At 43.7% G+C, this 13441-nt stretch overlaps 1 protein-coding gene across 1 annotated transcript; it reads right to left on the bottom strand.

Moving 5' to 3' along the window:
* Positions 1–456: 456 nt before the first annotated feature.
* On the bottom strand, positions 457–10765 carry SH2D1B (SH2 domain containing 1B). The gene is made up of 4 exons (XM_010146772.1): positions 10632–10765; positions 5295–5358; positions 2685–2853; positions 457–494 (listed from the first exon to the last, which is right to left on the bottom strand). The coding sequence occupies exons 1-4, from the start codon at positions 10763–10765 to the stop codon at positions 457–459; spliced, it is 405 nt and encodes a 134-aa protein (XP_010145074.1).
* Between the last annotated feature and the right edge of the window lie 2676 nt (positions 10766–13441).

Raw genomic sequence — 13441 nt, 5'->3', positions numbered from 1 at the left:
TAGAGGTTTTTGAGCACCATATGATGCCAAGAGAATTTTTGTTGTGTATGTTTTTTATCAGTATATATCTGTTCTGCCATAAATTACTGTGTTATGCACATTCCATTATTATATTTATATTGCTGCCCTCTAACAGTTTGTTCACTGTAGCAGACGACATCCTGGACAGTTTGCTGACTGAAAAACCAAAATACACGTACATGCATACAGATCCCCTTCCCCCTCTACACATGTGTGTGTGTCTGTATGCATGTGTCTGTTTGAAAAAATAGTTCTTCTGTTGCTGGACGTAGTAGCTTGTCCTGGATCTACCAGGACAATTTGCTGCTCTGACAGTCTGCAAAAGGAGGGGATTATTTCCAGAGGTCCAGATCCACAGCGGAGAATCCCCAGCTGATCCGTTGTGCTGTGGCGCAGCCTGAAACAGCGGCTTCAAATTGTCAGGTTGCAGATCATTCAGGGTAACACACTGACATAATCACTGTCATCAACTTCTGGAAAGAAATCAATTAAAAAAAAAAAAAAAGACGTCATTGCCAATGGCTGCTCTGAAAGCCCACGGTAAGCAGGATGGCCTATCCTTAGTAAATCAGATCAGTAGCGGAGATAGCTATGACTATAGCATAACATGTCCTTTCTTCTCTAAATAAATACCCAAGGGAAAAGCTCTCTCTGCCTGAAAAAAACTTTCTCACTTAGACCTTGTCAGATTTATCATGTTTTTGGAGAAACTAGGGGAAAGGCAGAAATTGAATGCTTGGGACTCCATTTTCACTGTGGAAATCTACTGTCTCTTCAAGCAGCCACCCTCAGAGAAGCCGTTTCTAGGCTAGGCATGTCCAAAACGTTCAACAACCAGTATTGTGATCCGGTTCCTTGAGGTGTTCCACTGGTCGCTCTGGAGCGCTCAATCCTGCACGTGCCGCAAAGCCAGCTGCTGGTGCGACACGAGGGACAGGGCCAGAGAAAGGTGGCGCTCACTTTAGAAAGCACTGTGGTGTTTTACCTGGTGTCTGCATTTTGGAGAGATATCCATCATGGGGTTAGTGTAACCTCTCCCTGTGAGCACGTAATAAAGCAACCTGACGGGGGAGTTTGGAGTCCTCTATAAGTGAAATTTGAATTGAAATTGAACAGCAACAGTTCCAATGTAATCTGATTATTTCTAAAAGCTTCCACTTTTACAGACAACTACCAACATTTTGATAGTGAAATGAGCGGGTTTGTTTTCCTTCCTGTGAGTCCAGAGTCCTGTGAGTCCTGTGCAGCTTCTAGAAAAATTCACATTGCAGGACCAGACAATAAAATATGTATTATATCTGATTTTTTCCTAAAAATATATCTATGTTACTGCAGTGTTTTCCATCTCCCTGAGGCAACAATGACAAGACACAATAAAAGCCTTTTTAGAGCAAATGGGTCATGCCTGCCTTAGTGATACCAGTGATAATGAAATGTTGGAGACACTAGAAATGGCTCGTTGTTACTGTTCCTCCCGGCAAGGTTGTTGCTGCACTGGCCCTTAAAAATGCAGCTTAGTGCAGGAAGTGGTGGGGGCAGCTCACCCCTTCCCATCCTGTCTGCTTGACGCAGGGACCCCCAGAGCTGCTGCGCTGCTGTTGTGTGGAAAAAAGCAGCGTCTGTCGTACCATCAGGAGGTACAAACCACGCAGAAGATTGGATGCTCCACGATTTTCTCCCTTTCGATAACTGTACTTAGTGAAAGGATTTCCCTTGCTCACGCATGCTCTCACTGTGGCTCTCGTTACACTTAGTCAAGAGGACCCAGAAGAGTTTCCAGGTTATTTGGCAGCCTGTGACCTGCTGGATACTGCAGCTGAGCATCATACAGCAGTAATACAAAGAGTGGCTTTCAGAAGCATGTGAGGGATGCTGGCAAGTTACCAATAGTCTCTCTATTTATTTTCCCCAAACCAATGACGTACAGATAGCATGAGACTATAAAACATGGTCTACCACTTTGTGAAAACCTCCATCTTTATGGTATGCATTTGCATAATATTTCCATCAGGTAGAAATGTTGTGTCTTTATCTTATACCTGCGACTTGTGAGCGTTAATTAGCAGAAGATCAACCAGAGACTGAACTCTCTGGTTCCAAACCTGTGAACCTGAGCACAAGGCTATATGCTTCTTATTTTCAACACACTAACTTAAAATATTAGTCATGTTTTAATAGAAATGACAACAAACCACAAACTATTTGGATTTTTTTTTTTCCCTAGCATGTCAAAAATAACTGAGTTTGATTTTGGTATAAAAATCACTTTCAACCTGCACAATGAAGGTAAAAGACAGCCTCAAATCCCAGTGAAGTGCAGGGGCCTGGCCGCTTGGCAGAACCACATTGGGTAAAACTGGTCCTCAGCCTTCCCTAGCCAAGAAGCATCAACACTCATGAAGGAGTGAGCTGTGGGCAACATCATGCTTTGCCTTCTGTATCTCTTGAAGTTTTAATTTGTTCATTTGTAGTGGATGAGGGTACGTAACCTGTGAGCTGGGAATAACCATTTTCCAGGGAACATGATAACATGAGAAGGAAGGATGTTGAAATTCTGTCCACTCTGAGCTGGTCTCAGAGGACACATAGCAACTGTTCACCCCAACCCTGCCAATGTAGTTGTCTTAAAAGAAAACCCACAAAGGCTGACCTAAGTTTCTCACCGTCATAAATGTCATCCTTTCCTGACTTGAACTTCTGGTTTCTTTGCGAGGCCTTTTGTTTCTTTACTGGGTAGCAGAGGTTTGTTACTAGTCCTTGATTTGGCTTTTCAAAAGTGTATATTAGGTCCTTTAACGTTCTGAAGATCCTGTCTGGAACACCTTCAGTAGTCTGCAAGGAAAGGGAAATAAAGGTGTTTTTGCAACTGCCCTTCACACAGAGTCCCCTAAATGAAAGGAATGATAGGTTGTTTCCTGTTTGCCAAGGAGCTGTTTTGTCAACAGATTTGGTGACAGAATATTGTACTACCCTTAAAACACTAGGGACACCTGTTTGGTGGTGTGGTTATGGCACTAAGTGCAACCTTCCTCACCACCTATTTCTTTAAAATAAAAAAAAGAACATCAGTTTAGAATATTGGCTCAGATGTGTGCTGCAGCAATCCACTACAGTAGATTGTCCAGGAGTGACATCATTACAGACTTCCCTCGGGTCTTAGAGCACAAGTCTGGGGCAACATATTTAGCTCTTATTTAAAATGTTGTATTTAAACAACTGTGTCAAGCAGAAGCCAAATGTTTTGCAAAATATCAGCATTGTCAAGCAAAGGATATGTGCAGAGGATATGCCTGAGGATCCACATGGAAGTCCCTGGCATCACCTTTCACTTTTAGGCAGTTTATTATTTGTCCAGCTTTCTGACTTGCATAGGAGACACCTGAAGCCAAACAACCCTAAGCAGGAGAACAGCATTTTCACAAGCTGCTTTTTAATGTGTGGGTTCCTACAGCTGGACTGAACGGCTTCCATGGCACAGCCCCTGCCCGAGAGCTGTACAAAGATTTTGAAAGGCTGGTGACTTCAGTACAGTAGCAGACAGTAAGCACATTAATCAGCTCTACTCACAGCAAGGGTCCTACTCATTAAAAGTGAGTGAGGCTTTGGTTTTGCTTCTTTTGCTTTCTAACAAAGAAACGTGTCTGTATTTTCTTTGGTTTTCTGCATCCTTTATCTTTCCTTCAGCCTTGTATGGACTGGTTGCCACTGCTTCTGTGTACTGAGTCTGGCTGGGATCGAGTTAACTTTCCTCGTAGCAGCCTGTATAGTACTGTGTTTTGCATGTGTGACCAAACCAGCGTTGACAAAACACTGGTGTGTTTGGCTGTTGCTGAACAGTGATCACGTAGCCTTGAGGTTGTCTCTTTTCGCACTCTGCTCCCCCAGCACATAGGCTGGGGGTGCACAAGATGCTGGGAGGGGACACAGCAGGACAGCAGACCTGAATTGACCAAGGGGCCGGGCCATCCCGACCCATGCCATCCCGTCTGACACTGGGCTCAGCAATAAAAGCTCAGGGGAAGTGGGGACGTTCGTGGTTATGGCATACGTCTTCTCAAGTAACCATTACGCCTGCCGAGGCCCTGCTTTCCAGGAGGTGGCTAAACACCTGCCTCCCGATTGAAATAGTGACTAAACTCCTTCTTTGCTTTGCTTACGTGCACAGCTTTGCTTCACCTATTAAACTGTCTTTTATCTTGAGCCAGGAGTTTCCTCACTTTTGCTCTTCGTGCTCTCTTCTCCCTGACTCTGTCCTGCTAAAGAGGTGGAGGGAACGAGCAGCTGTGTGGGTGCTTAGCTGCTGGTTGCTGTCTACTTAGAAAGTTCATGGCTGAATACGGCCCTTAGAACACTGCAAACAATCTCCTCTCCACCAAAAACATATTATTTTGGTCTATTATTTTAGTAAGCCAACACAACCTGACTTAAAAATTTGAAGAACGGAAGTCTTCTTTCACATTCTTGGCAAAACCTTGTAAGCAAAACTGGGTTTGAAAAAATGGTAAGCTGATAAGCATGACAGCAAACCCCAGTAGAGTGGCTATAGTCCAAAATGGATTATTTTTTGTCTGCAAGCCATTCTTCTTCTTAGGCAGTTGTGTCTTCTGTACTCAGTCCAAACCACTAATCAGCAAGAACTTACCAGCGTATGAGAGCTTGGTGTGTCCTCTATGGAGTGAGTTTCTCATTCCACTTAAATGTTACTTAATTGTTGGCAGCCTTGTGGGATGTCCAACTACAATCAGGGGAGTGAGCCAGCTTTTTAAGTGTCCTCTCACCTTGTCCAGGGATTGGATTGGTGCAGTCTGCTCTTAACACTTATTCAAGAAACGAGCAGCATTATCTGGGGTCATCATTTCAGGTGCCTCAGAATCACACAGAATTAGAGACATGTCTCTTTAAACCAAAAGGATCATTGCAATATTCCAAATCCCTACAAGATGATGGGTGCAATGACAGAGCTTTCAAATAGAAAAAGGTAACTAGGAACAGCAACAAATAACAAAAGTGATTTTTCTTCAATGCTATCAAAAAGTAATGGTCAAATCAGAAAGTTGCTGATCAGATCCACTTAGGTTATGTGGGAATTTTACAAAGATCAAAGCTACTTCTGAGCTCAAACATAATAATAACATTAAAAAGTCAAGAATTGAGTAGAGAAGAAAGCCAACTTGGAAATATTTTCTAAGGTGATGTGCTTATGTATATTAATTTTTTAAGTCCAGACAATGATATTTAGTGCAATCTTTACAGTTGAAATGAGAATTACTCACCTGTATTCTAAAATATCCTTGGTGATTCCTGAAGATACAGTAAGTGTAGATGAGTTCTTCAAAGCTGTGAAAAACATTGTTGTATGCATGATGCTCTTTATCAACTCTAAGACCATTGTAACTTGCTTAGGCTGCTACCGCAGATCTTGACAGCCAGATTGTTTTTTGTCCGTTTGCTTGTGCCTTAAAGTAAACTGCAATACAGTGAAAGACTAAAAGCAAACAAAGAAATCTAAAGGAATGCCTGATGCTAAATAGCATCAATTATATATATATAGGCATTTACTTTTCCATTTGATTCATATATTGGAGCTTTCAAAATAATTGAGGTTTGCTGAGTCGTATGTTTATTTGTCTGTTAGATGAAATTAGTCATGCATGTTGCTTTCTTAATCCTCAGAAATGCAAACATTACTTTATCATGCCTTGCCAATTCAGTTCTAAACCCCTGTACATTGCTACGCAGATCTGTTTGATTTTGGACCAAGTTTATGGTACTCTTTTTTGCCCTGCAGAGTTAGGCCACGTACAGTAAATGCAGCTGAGTGCTGTGTTGGATCTGCCGTCACTGCACTTTGCTTAGTGTAGATCTTGATAAGCATGTCCAGCTAGCTCACCTCCACACCTGCTAACTGCCTGAGCTTTCCTCTAGCTCCTTAGGTGCGTTTCCTATCTGAGCTTTGTACTACTACAGCTCCAATAAACGAGATCCAGTAAGTCAAAGCAGTGAAAATGCTTCAAGTTTATACATCCAGAAAGGGCTGGGGGCCACTAAGAATTTGTATTACTTGTTCTGAGACAGTAAGCCACAAACCAGACCCTGGAATCCCGCTGTGGGTGCCATGTAGGTGAAGAGCCCTCACTTCCACAGGGTGCCCAAGTCCTTGCTCACCACCAGAACTGCTTCATGGCACCAGAAACCATTTGGACACATGTCAACATGGAATAAACTGTCAACAAAGGGCTGGCACATGTGTCATTGAGAACTGCAGTGTCTCCATCCGCAGCGAGAAGGGGAGCCTGGCCTGCTCAACTGTCAGACTTTACACCAGGTTGGACTAACCACTGGACAACCTGTTCGCAACGGGCAGACGGTGCTAATATGTACCCCTCCTTCAAAAATGGAGCTGTAAGGATGACCTAACTAGCTACAGAGACAAAAGTGAGGTACGCTCCTTTCCCTGAAGTCGTACCCCAGGGGAAAATGGGCTGGCTTTCAGCTAATTGCCACATACACAAAAGAAGCAGTCACCTTTCAAAATACTGATCTACAGCTGAGAACAAGGATGAAAGATCCACCTGGGATATGACACAAGGCTGCAACGCTGTATGGAAACAAGTACATTGGCCTGGAGTGATGCTCTGAAAGACTGTCTTTGCAAATGTCCTCTACCACATTGATTGATAGAAGCTGGGGAGGAAGTGACGGGGGAGAGAGAAACAAAACCATTTCATCTCAGTAGTGCTAAAGAACGATTCTGCAGAAAACTTGCAGTTCACCTTTCACATAAGATCTGCTGGCATTCCTCTGAAGAAGAGAACAGGTGAGGGGGTTGCCATAGCATACACGGGAGTGTAAAGTGGCAGAATGTTTTTCATGAAACCTGCTTTCCTCGTGGGAACCCTCAGCTAATTGCAGCACCACAAATTCATACTGTCATTCCCCTCCCGCTGCCCCACACAGTGACCCCCTGAGCTGTCAGTACCTTCATGTAGTCCAGATGTCATCAGGTACCAGGCTACTTCAACCTAGAATATGTTTGATCTGACCAGACTATAGCTGGAGCTGTATATGATACTGGACATATACTCAAGAGCATGTATGGTATTAGGGACTTAACAGCGGGCCGCGTCTCTGATTCCGGCTGCCGAAAGGACCGGAAGGAAGAGATACCACCTTGTTAACAAAGCACGAGGTGAGAAATGTCTGCAAATAGCAGGTAGTATTAAAGGCACGGGAAGTTGTGCAGTAAAATGGAATGAGGCAGAGATAGAAAAGCAAAACAGAAGGCAGTCTAGAGCTTGCAAAATGAGAGAACATTTCACATCTTGAAACAGAAGATGAATATAACCAGAGGTTTCCAAGAACATAGTAACTAAACCTAACACAGGCCTTTATATAGGATTTAATTCCACAGACATCCCATCCTCTCATCTAGCTTCTTATCCTCCTCACGTCCGATACCTCCTTAAACTTAATTTTGAAGTTGTATCAAAAAACAGATGTTGAATTCTTGGAGAGATGTTGGCAGAAAATGGCCTCGAGCACCCAGAAAATGACTGCGCAGGTCCTGCTTCTAAGAAAATCATTCTTCCTGTGCATTTCCCGGGATTTTAGATATTACTGTTTTTAATAATATGCAGGTGTTTGAACACTGAGGCTACTGATGGCTTTGGATATACTTTGTCAACAGAGATAAAAACTTGATCAAATACCGCAATGGCAGCTATTCAGACGATGAACTGGAGTTGATGACCATGATCAAAAAAAGGCAGTAAAGTTGCAAAGCGTTGTACACTACACGTAAGCAAGGCGGGGGGGATGTGTGTGGGCCGTGGAGCAGTACCTGAAAACAAGTTTTTTTTAACTGGTATGCATGTTCATCAGAGGGATTTCAGCTGTAGCTACATCAATTGAGCTGTCACGAGAGGGAGAACCTTAGGGTGAAAACCCAGCTCAGGGGACTTGCGCATAAATGAATAGCTACTCTGAAAATAAAAGACTTCGTTCTGCGAAAGAAGGTTACTATGGACTGAGATCAGGACAAGACTTCCAGTTAGAACAGATTTACTTTAATTCGAAGAGTTGCATCACAGAGATGCATCTTTTGGGTTTTTTTTTTTCCTCCTTGAGATACCTGTGGAAATTCAGATGTTCCTGAATAAGTTATAAATGTGGGTGTGCATTCTTTAAATATAGATGCAGAAGTGAGGAAAAAAAAAATACGAGAAACTGATAATTTTTGAAACTTATTCTTTGCTGATCATCTAAACTTTGAAAGGTTACTGTCTGAATATTATTTGGCTACTGTAACTTTTACTAAATAAACATGAAAGTACCATTAAAATGGAAATTTCTGTTTTCACATTAACTATGAAATGCTTACCAACAGCTGTGTAAGGTACAAATCAACAACGTGCCTGGTCTGGGCACCAGGGAGATCCAGTGGCAGAAAAGCAGGGTGAGAGGAGGCTTTTTTGGGAGAATGGCATGTTGAACCATAAGGAGAAGAGTAGGAAGAGCAGCAGGTCTGGACTGAGGCACTGGCAGAGACCTGGGACAGCTTTGGATGAAAGCGGCAGTGTGCTGTGGCGTAAGACGTATCAGCAGAGCTGTGCACCATGCCCCATTAGAGAAGAGATGCTTTTGAACAGGTCCCACCATTCTGACTCCCTGATCCTCCATGGGAGTGCCCTCCCCCCATGCCCCAGTCAGTAGAGGACACAAGAAGTTGGTTGTTTTTTCTAGCAGGTGGGTCAGTACCTCTGCCCATGGATCAGCTAATCTGAGCGGTGTGCATCAGTATGTGCATCAGCTGTGTTAGGTGCTGAGCAATGTTTTAAGAGGCACTTCTAATCCAAAGGTTGTCTTGAAACAGCACTGAGAGTTTCAGTGCCGACTGCCTCCAGTTTTAGGACAGCTTTACTCTGCACAGCCAACGACTAACCGACCGTCCAGTCTCTGGGCAAATTCTGAGCCAATACACCATTACTGTCCCATTTGCTATCTGAAGACAACCTTGCTTTCACCTCTGCAAGCCAGTATATCTTACACCATTGCTGTCACCCCTACAGTGAAACTATTACACTTGTTAGTTCACGAGTTCCAGTCAAATACACTAAACGCTGAAGTCTTTGACAGTTTTGAACACTGAAAACAGACAGAGGCTAGCTGGAAGTCACATGAGTTTTCATATCCCTGCCCAGAGCATTTGACAGGCAAAAGCATATCTGCAAACTATCACGGGGTAGATCTGCTTTGCCTTAAAAAAAAAAAAAAAGGAGAAGGAGGAAGAGGAGGGGAAATCCAGCTGTGTTAGTGTGGCAGCAAGCCTAACCTTCATGTCAGCTTGCATGGGCCCGCAATGCACTCTGTATACGCGCCCTCTGTTACATCAGTAGCTCAAACTCATCACACGCCACAGTAGTCTTTCGCTTTCTCATTTACCTCCACTGCATGAGATCCCAACAGCCATCCTCCCACATCAGGGACCAACACCGGCATTCTTCCTCTGTGCCAGGATCTCCATTTGTCCCTTCTGGCAGGGTGTGCATGCCCTTTCTGTCCCATGCTCCCTGCCCCCTCCTCACCCTTTACGTTTTCTCCTTCTATACCATACTGAAAGCAAGTTCCCACAGATCCGTTTGCCCCCCTCTTGCCGTTCCCCTTCTCCTTACTCTGTCATTTCACGGACCTCCTTTCTTCTACCCACTGACCTCACAGTCCTCCATTTCTCTCTCCCTTTTTCTCCCTTCTCCTTTGATTTGCTTCAAAAGAAATACATTTTTGATTACTGATAAAAAACATTTTCTGATATTTTTGAATTAATTAGATGTGGTGTGAAAACTTTTTCCTGTCACACTCAAAGCCATCCTCAAGGAGACTGTAAAGCCTCCTAGGGTCAAACAAAGACAGAGTGAGTTACGAATTTATAAACTTTGAATGCATTGGGAACAGATCAATTATATATGAAAAGCATAAAACAGGCTTCTTGAAAAGGAAATAAAAGTGCTATACCCTACAGCAAAAGAAAATAATAAAAATTTAATTGTAGTAATTGAAGTTAAGGACGGGAAGTAACAATTTTCTATGCCCATCTTGTTCATGGACTTGTCATATTATTCAAGTGGGATATTATAGCTTTCTATCTCAGCTTATGTTCTTACATCAGATAAAATTCCTTTAAAGTACAAGGCTAGGCTTTCATCAGATAAAGTGCCCACAAAGAATGAACTCTTTTGTAACCTACTGAGAGATTTTTCAGTGTCCCAACAGTGCCAAAATGCTATTTACTCATCATTTGAGTAAGGTCCTTACCACGTTTTGGCAGGCTAAGCTGTTTTCTCTGGGCTCCCCTTATTGTCTGCAGAGGGAGACCGGCATCAGCAGGTTACAGTTCATCTACCCTCTGTTGTATGAAATGTCTTTGGCAAATGCCACCCTCTCACCACTCACTATAAAGGAAGCCAAAGGCAACCAGCGTTACTTGAATACATATACACACCCTCTCAGAGTCTGCTGATATTAGGGAAGAACTTAGGAATGTCAGAGAAGATGAACACTTGTCTTTTGATCTATCTGAGAACCCATTAACAATTTAGGATTAGACTACTTACAAAACACAGAGACACAAGGCTCCTTCCACGCTTTCACTCTCTCGTATTAAATAGCTACCATTCTTTCTGTTCTTGCTCAGCACTTCTTCACAGGCTTTTCTTGTTATCCTTCCATGAAAAAATGGGAACTCCATGGACAAAAGAAAACACGGTCTCTCGCCTTTCAAAGGAATTCCAGAGAAAGCCAGAAGCTTGACATTAAAAGATTTACTGCAAATGCAGCTATCTGCAGCCCACTGAAATCGGAGGGGCTAAGGACAAACACTAGTTCATCTGTGTGGTTATCACAGACCTGTCTGTAGCGATGTCCGTTACCAGCCCGTGCGCACAGATCATGAGTGCAGTGAAGGCAGGAAATGGGAAATGGTTTCTCGAAACTGGTCACAGTCCACATGAAAAAGGAAGAGCTTTTTTTTTTGTCTCACTATACCAGCAGACATTTTAGTTGTGTATCACACTTCCAAGCTATGCAATAGCTGAGTTGACACCCAAGTACAGTTATGTTTTTGAGTTAGCTTTTATGTTTAAAGTGACTCAAAGCCCTGCAAATAGGGCTCTTGGTCATAGTTTGAAGAACGCTGCTCGGTTTGATTCTTTCACTTGCCAGACTTGCCTTCTAACACAGTTGTTCAGTTGGGTTTGGTTGTGGGAGGTTTTTTTTTTTCCTGTTTCTTGTTGTTGTTGCTTGTTTACTTAATTTTTCAAGTTCTGCTGAAAGTTAGTTGGCAATATCTGAGAATGAGATTTTTTCAAAACACAGCATTCTCTCCCCCACCCCTTTCTTATTTTTAAAGTATAGCTGTTGATTTATCAAGAAGTTCTGCTCTCTCTGTGCCCTGATTTAGGAAGCATGGCAGGAAGAAGGGGATCAGGCAGTGCCTTTTGCCACCACTGGGAAGCTGCTGTCAATTCAACAAGGACAGGATACAGTTGCGTGTAGAATTGCTGCTCCCTGATGGAGGAAATGCTGCCCAGCTCCATGGGAGATGCTCTTCCAGGCATTTCCTACTTTCCCTGCTGGAATCCAAGGAGAAGAGTGGGAGCACACAGACCTGGAGAAGCAGGAAATAAGAAACAGACTGGGCAGTGTTTGTGAGGGAGAGCAGGTTGAGGGAAGACATAAACATGTGGGGAAAGCAGTGATTCAGATGGCAAGAATGGCAGGAGAGAGAGAGTCCTCCAAGGAACAGAAAGGATCTGGGACCCCTGCAATACAGCCTGGTCCCAAGGTCAAAATGGAACCCAGATACACAACTGTTGGCACTGGCAAGGATCTTCCTGATTTCCAAATATGCTGTTTGCACGTTCACCTCCCAGCACTGACACCTAGGGCCAGCTCATTCTGAATTATGAAGCCCTCATGCTGTGCCATGATTTCCCTGTTGCCAAGCCATGCCGTTGACCCCTTTGCCCTCAGGCTGCAGTTTCAGCTCGAGAAGGTAACATCTGGCACCACTACTGCCACTTATGCCATTAGGACCGGTGACGTTAGATGTGTGTGGTGCAATTCCAGGGTCCACCTCACTGATGGGAAGACAAGGGAGTGCCAGAAGATGACATTTTGGTATTTTCCTCCTCCTTCAGAAATCCTCATCCATTTCACAAAACTCGAAGAAGCTCGTGATGGCAGTTAGGCTATGCCACAATTACAGCAGGCTGCTGGCAGAATCTCCGTTCTCCTCCCTTTGTGCAAACACAGTATGATAAAGGGTCAGGTGTGATGGTGGGGATGGACAGTTATATGACTCATGTTTTTCTGTGCCATCTACCTCACTACAGCCATAGAATACTTTGAGTTGGAAGGGACCTTAAAGATCATCTACTTCCAACCCCCCCTGCCATGGGCAGGGACACCTTCCACTAGAGCGGGTTTCTCAGAGTCCTGTCCAGCCTGGACACACACAAAAATCTTATATTAACATTAGTGTGTTTAACTGCAAGTTAATCATGCCTGACACTAAGAACATTTCTAGATGGCATCTTAGTTCAGGAATAAAGCAAAAAGGTACAGCTTTGAGTCAAAGAAATTTAGGGAGCTAGAAAAAAGGAGTCCTCTAAGAGAGAAACCTAGAAGTGCCAAATATGGGGTGAAGCTAAAGCTGAGGTCTGTACTGTAGTGACCACCGATTACCAATAAAATGAGTTCCCATCCCCAAGGGAATTGTAGGAGTCGGGGAAAATACCCTCCCTCGCCTTGCAAGTGTGCATGTGGCAAAGGTTCTTCTTGTTATTAAATATACCTGCATTTTCCTATGGGTTAAAACTGTTTGGGGCTTTTGTCTACACATCTTACAACTAAAAGGTACCCATGGGGTATCATGAAGTGAATGGCCCTTCCAGAAGCCCAGCTCTGTCAAGGCTGAGCAGCAGCTGCCCTGCTTCAGGAAGGTTCTCTCCTCTGCACTGAAAGGAAAGCAGGTAGGAACCAACTGCAAATTCCTTTCAGGAAGGCAATGACTACACTTCTCCACAATTTCCCCTAAAGACCTCATTATCTAGGCACAGAAACAGAAGACTAATTTCAGTGGATCTTGCAGATCTGAATCGAGAAGTTTTGTTTGAAGAGGGAAATGACAGCCACCCATTGCCCAGTGACTGCTCAGCCGAGTGCTTCTCTGATGACAAAACAGCCCTGAGGAGGAGGAAGTCCTTGAGGAGAAACAGACGCTGGGGGCTTCTTTCAGAAACAGTGATTGTCCACAGCCTTGACCACCTTCCTCCTCAGGCAACACCAGGAGTAGCAGGTTCATTTTGCCCAGCCTTTTCCTTTTCCTGCCAAAGACAGGTGCAGTGTTGGTGCTGGTCCTTAA

The sequence above is a fragment of the Eurypyga helias genome, unplaced genomic scaffold (genome assembly GCF_000690775.1).
Source record: "Eurypyga helias isolate BGI_N326 unplaced genomic scaffold, ASM69077v1 scaffold17462, whole genome shotgun sequence".
NCBI classification, from domain to species: domain Eukaryota; kingdom Metazoa; phylum Chordata; class Aves; order Eurypygiformes; family Eurypygidae; genus Eurypyga; species Eurypyga helias.
The sequence above is the reverse complement of the archived record's forward strand: the minus strand, read 5'-3'. Positions and strand labels throughout refer to the sequence as shown.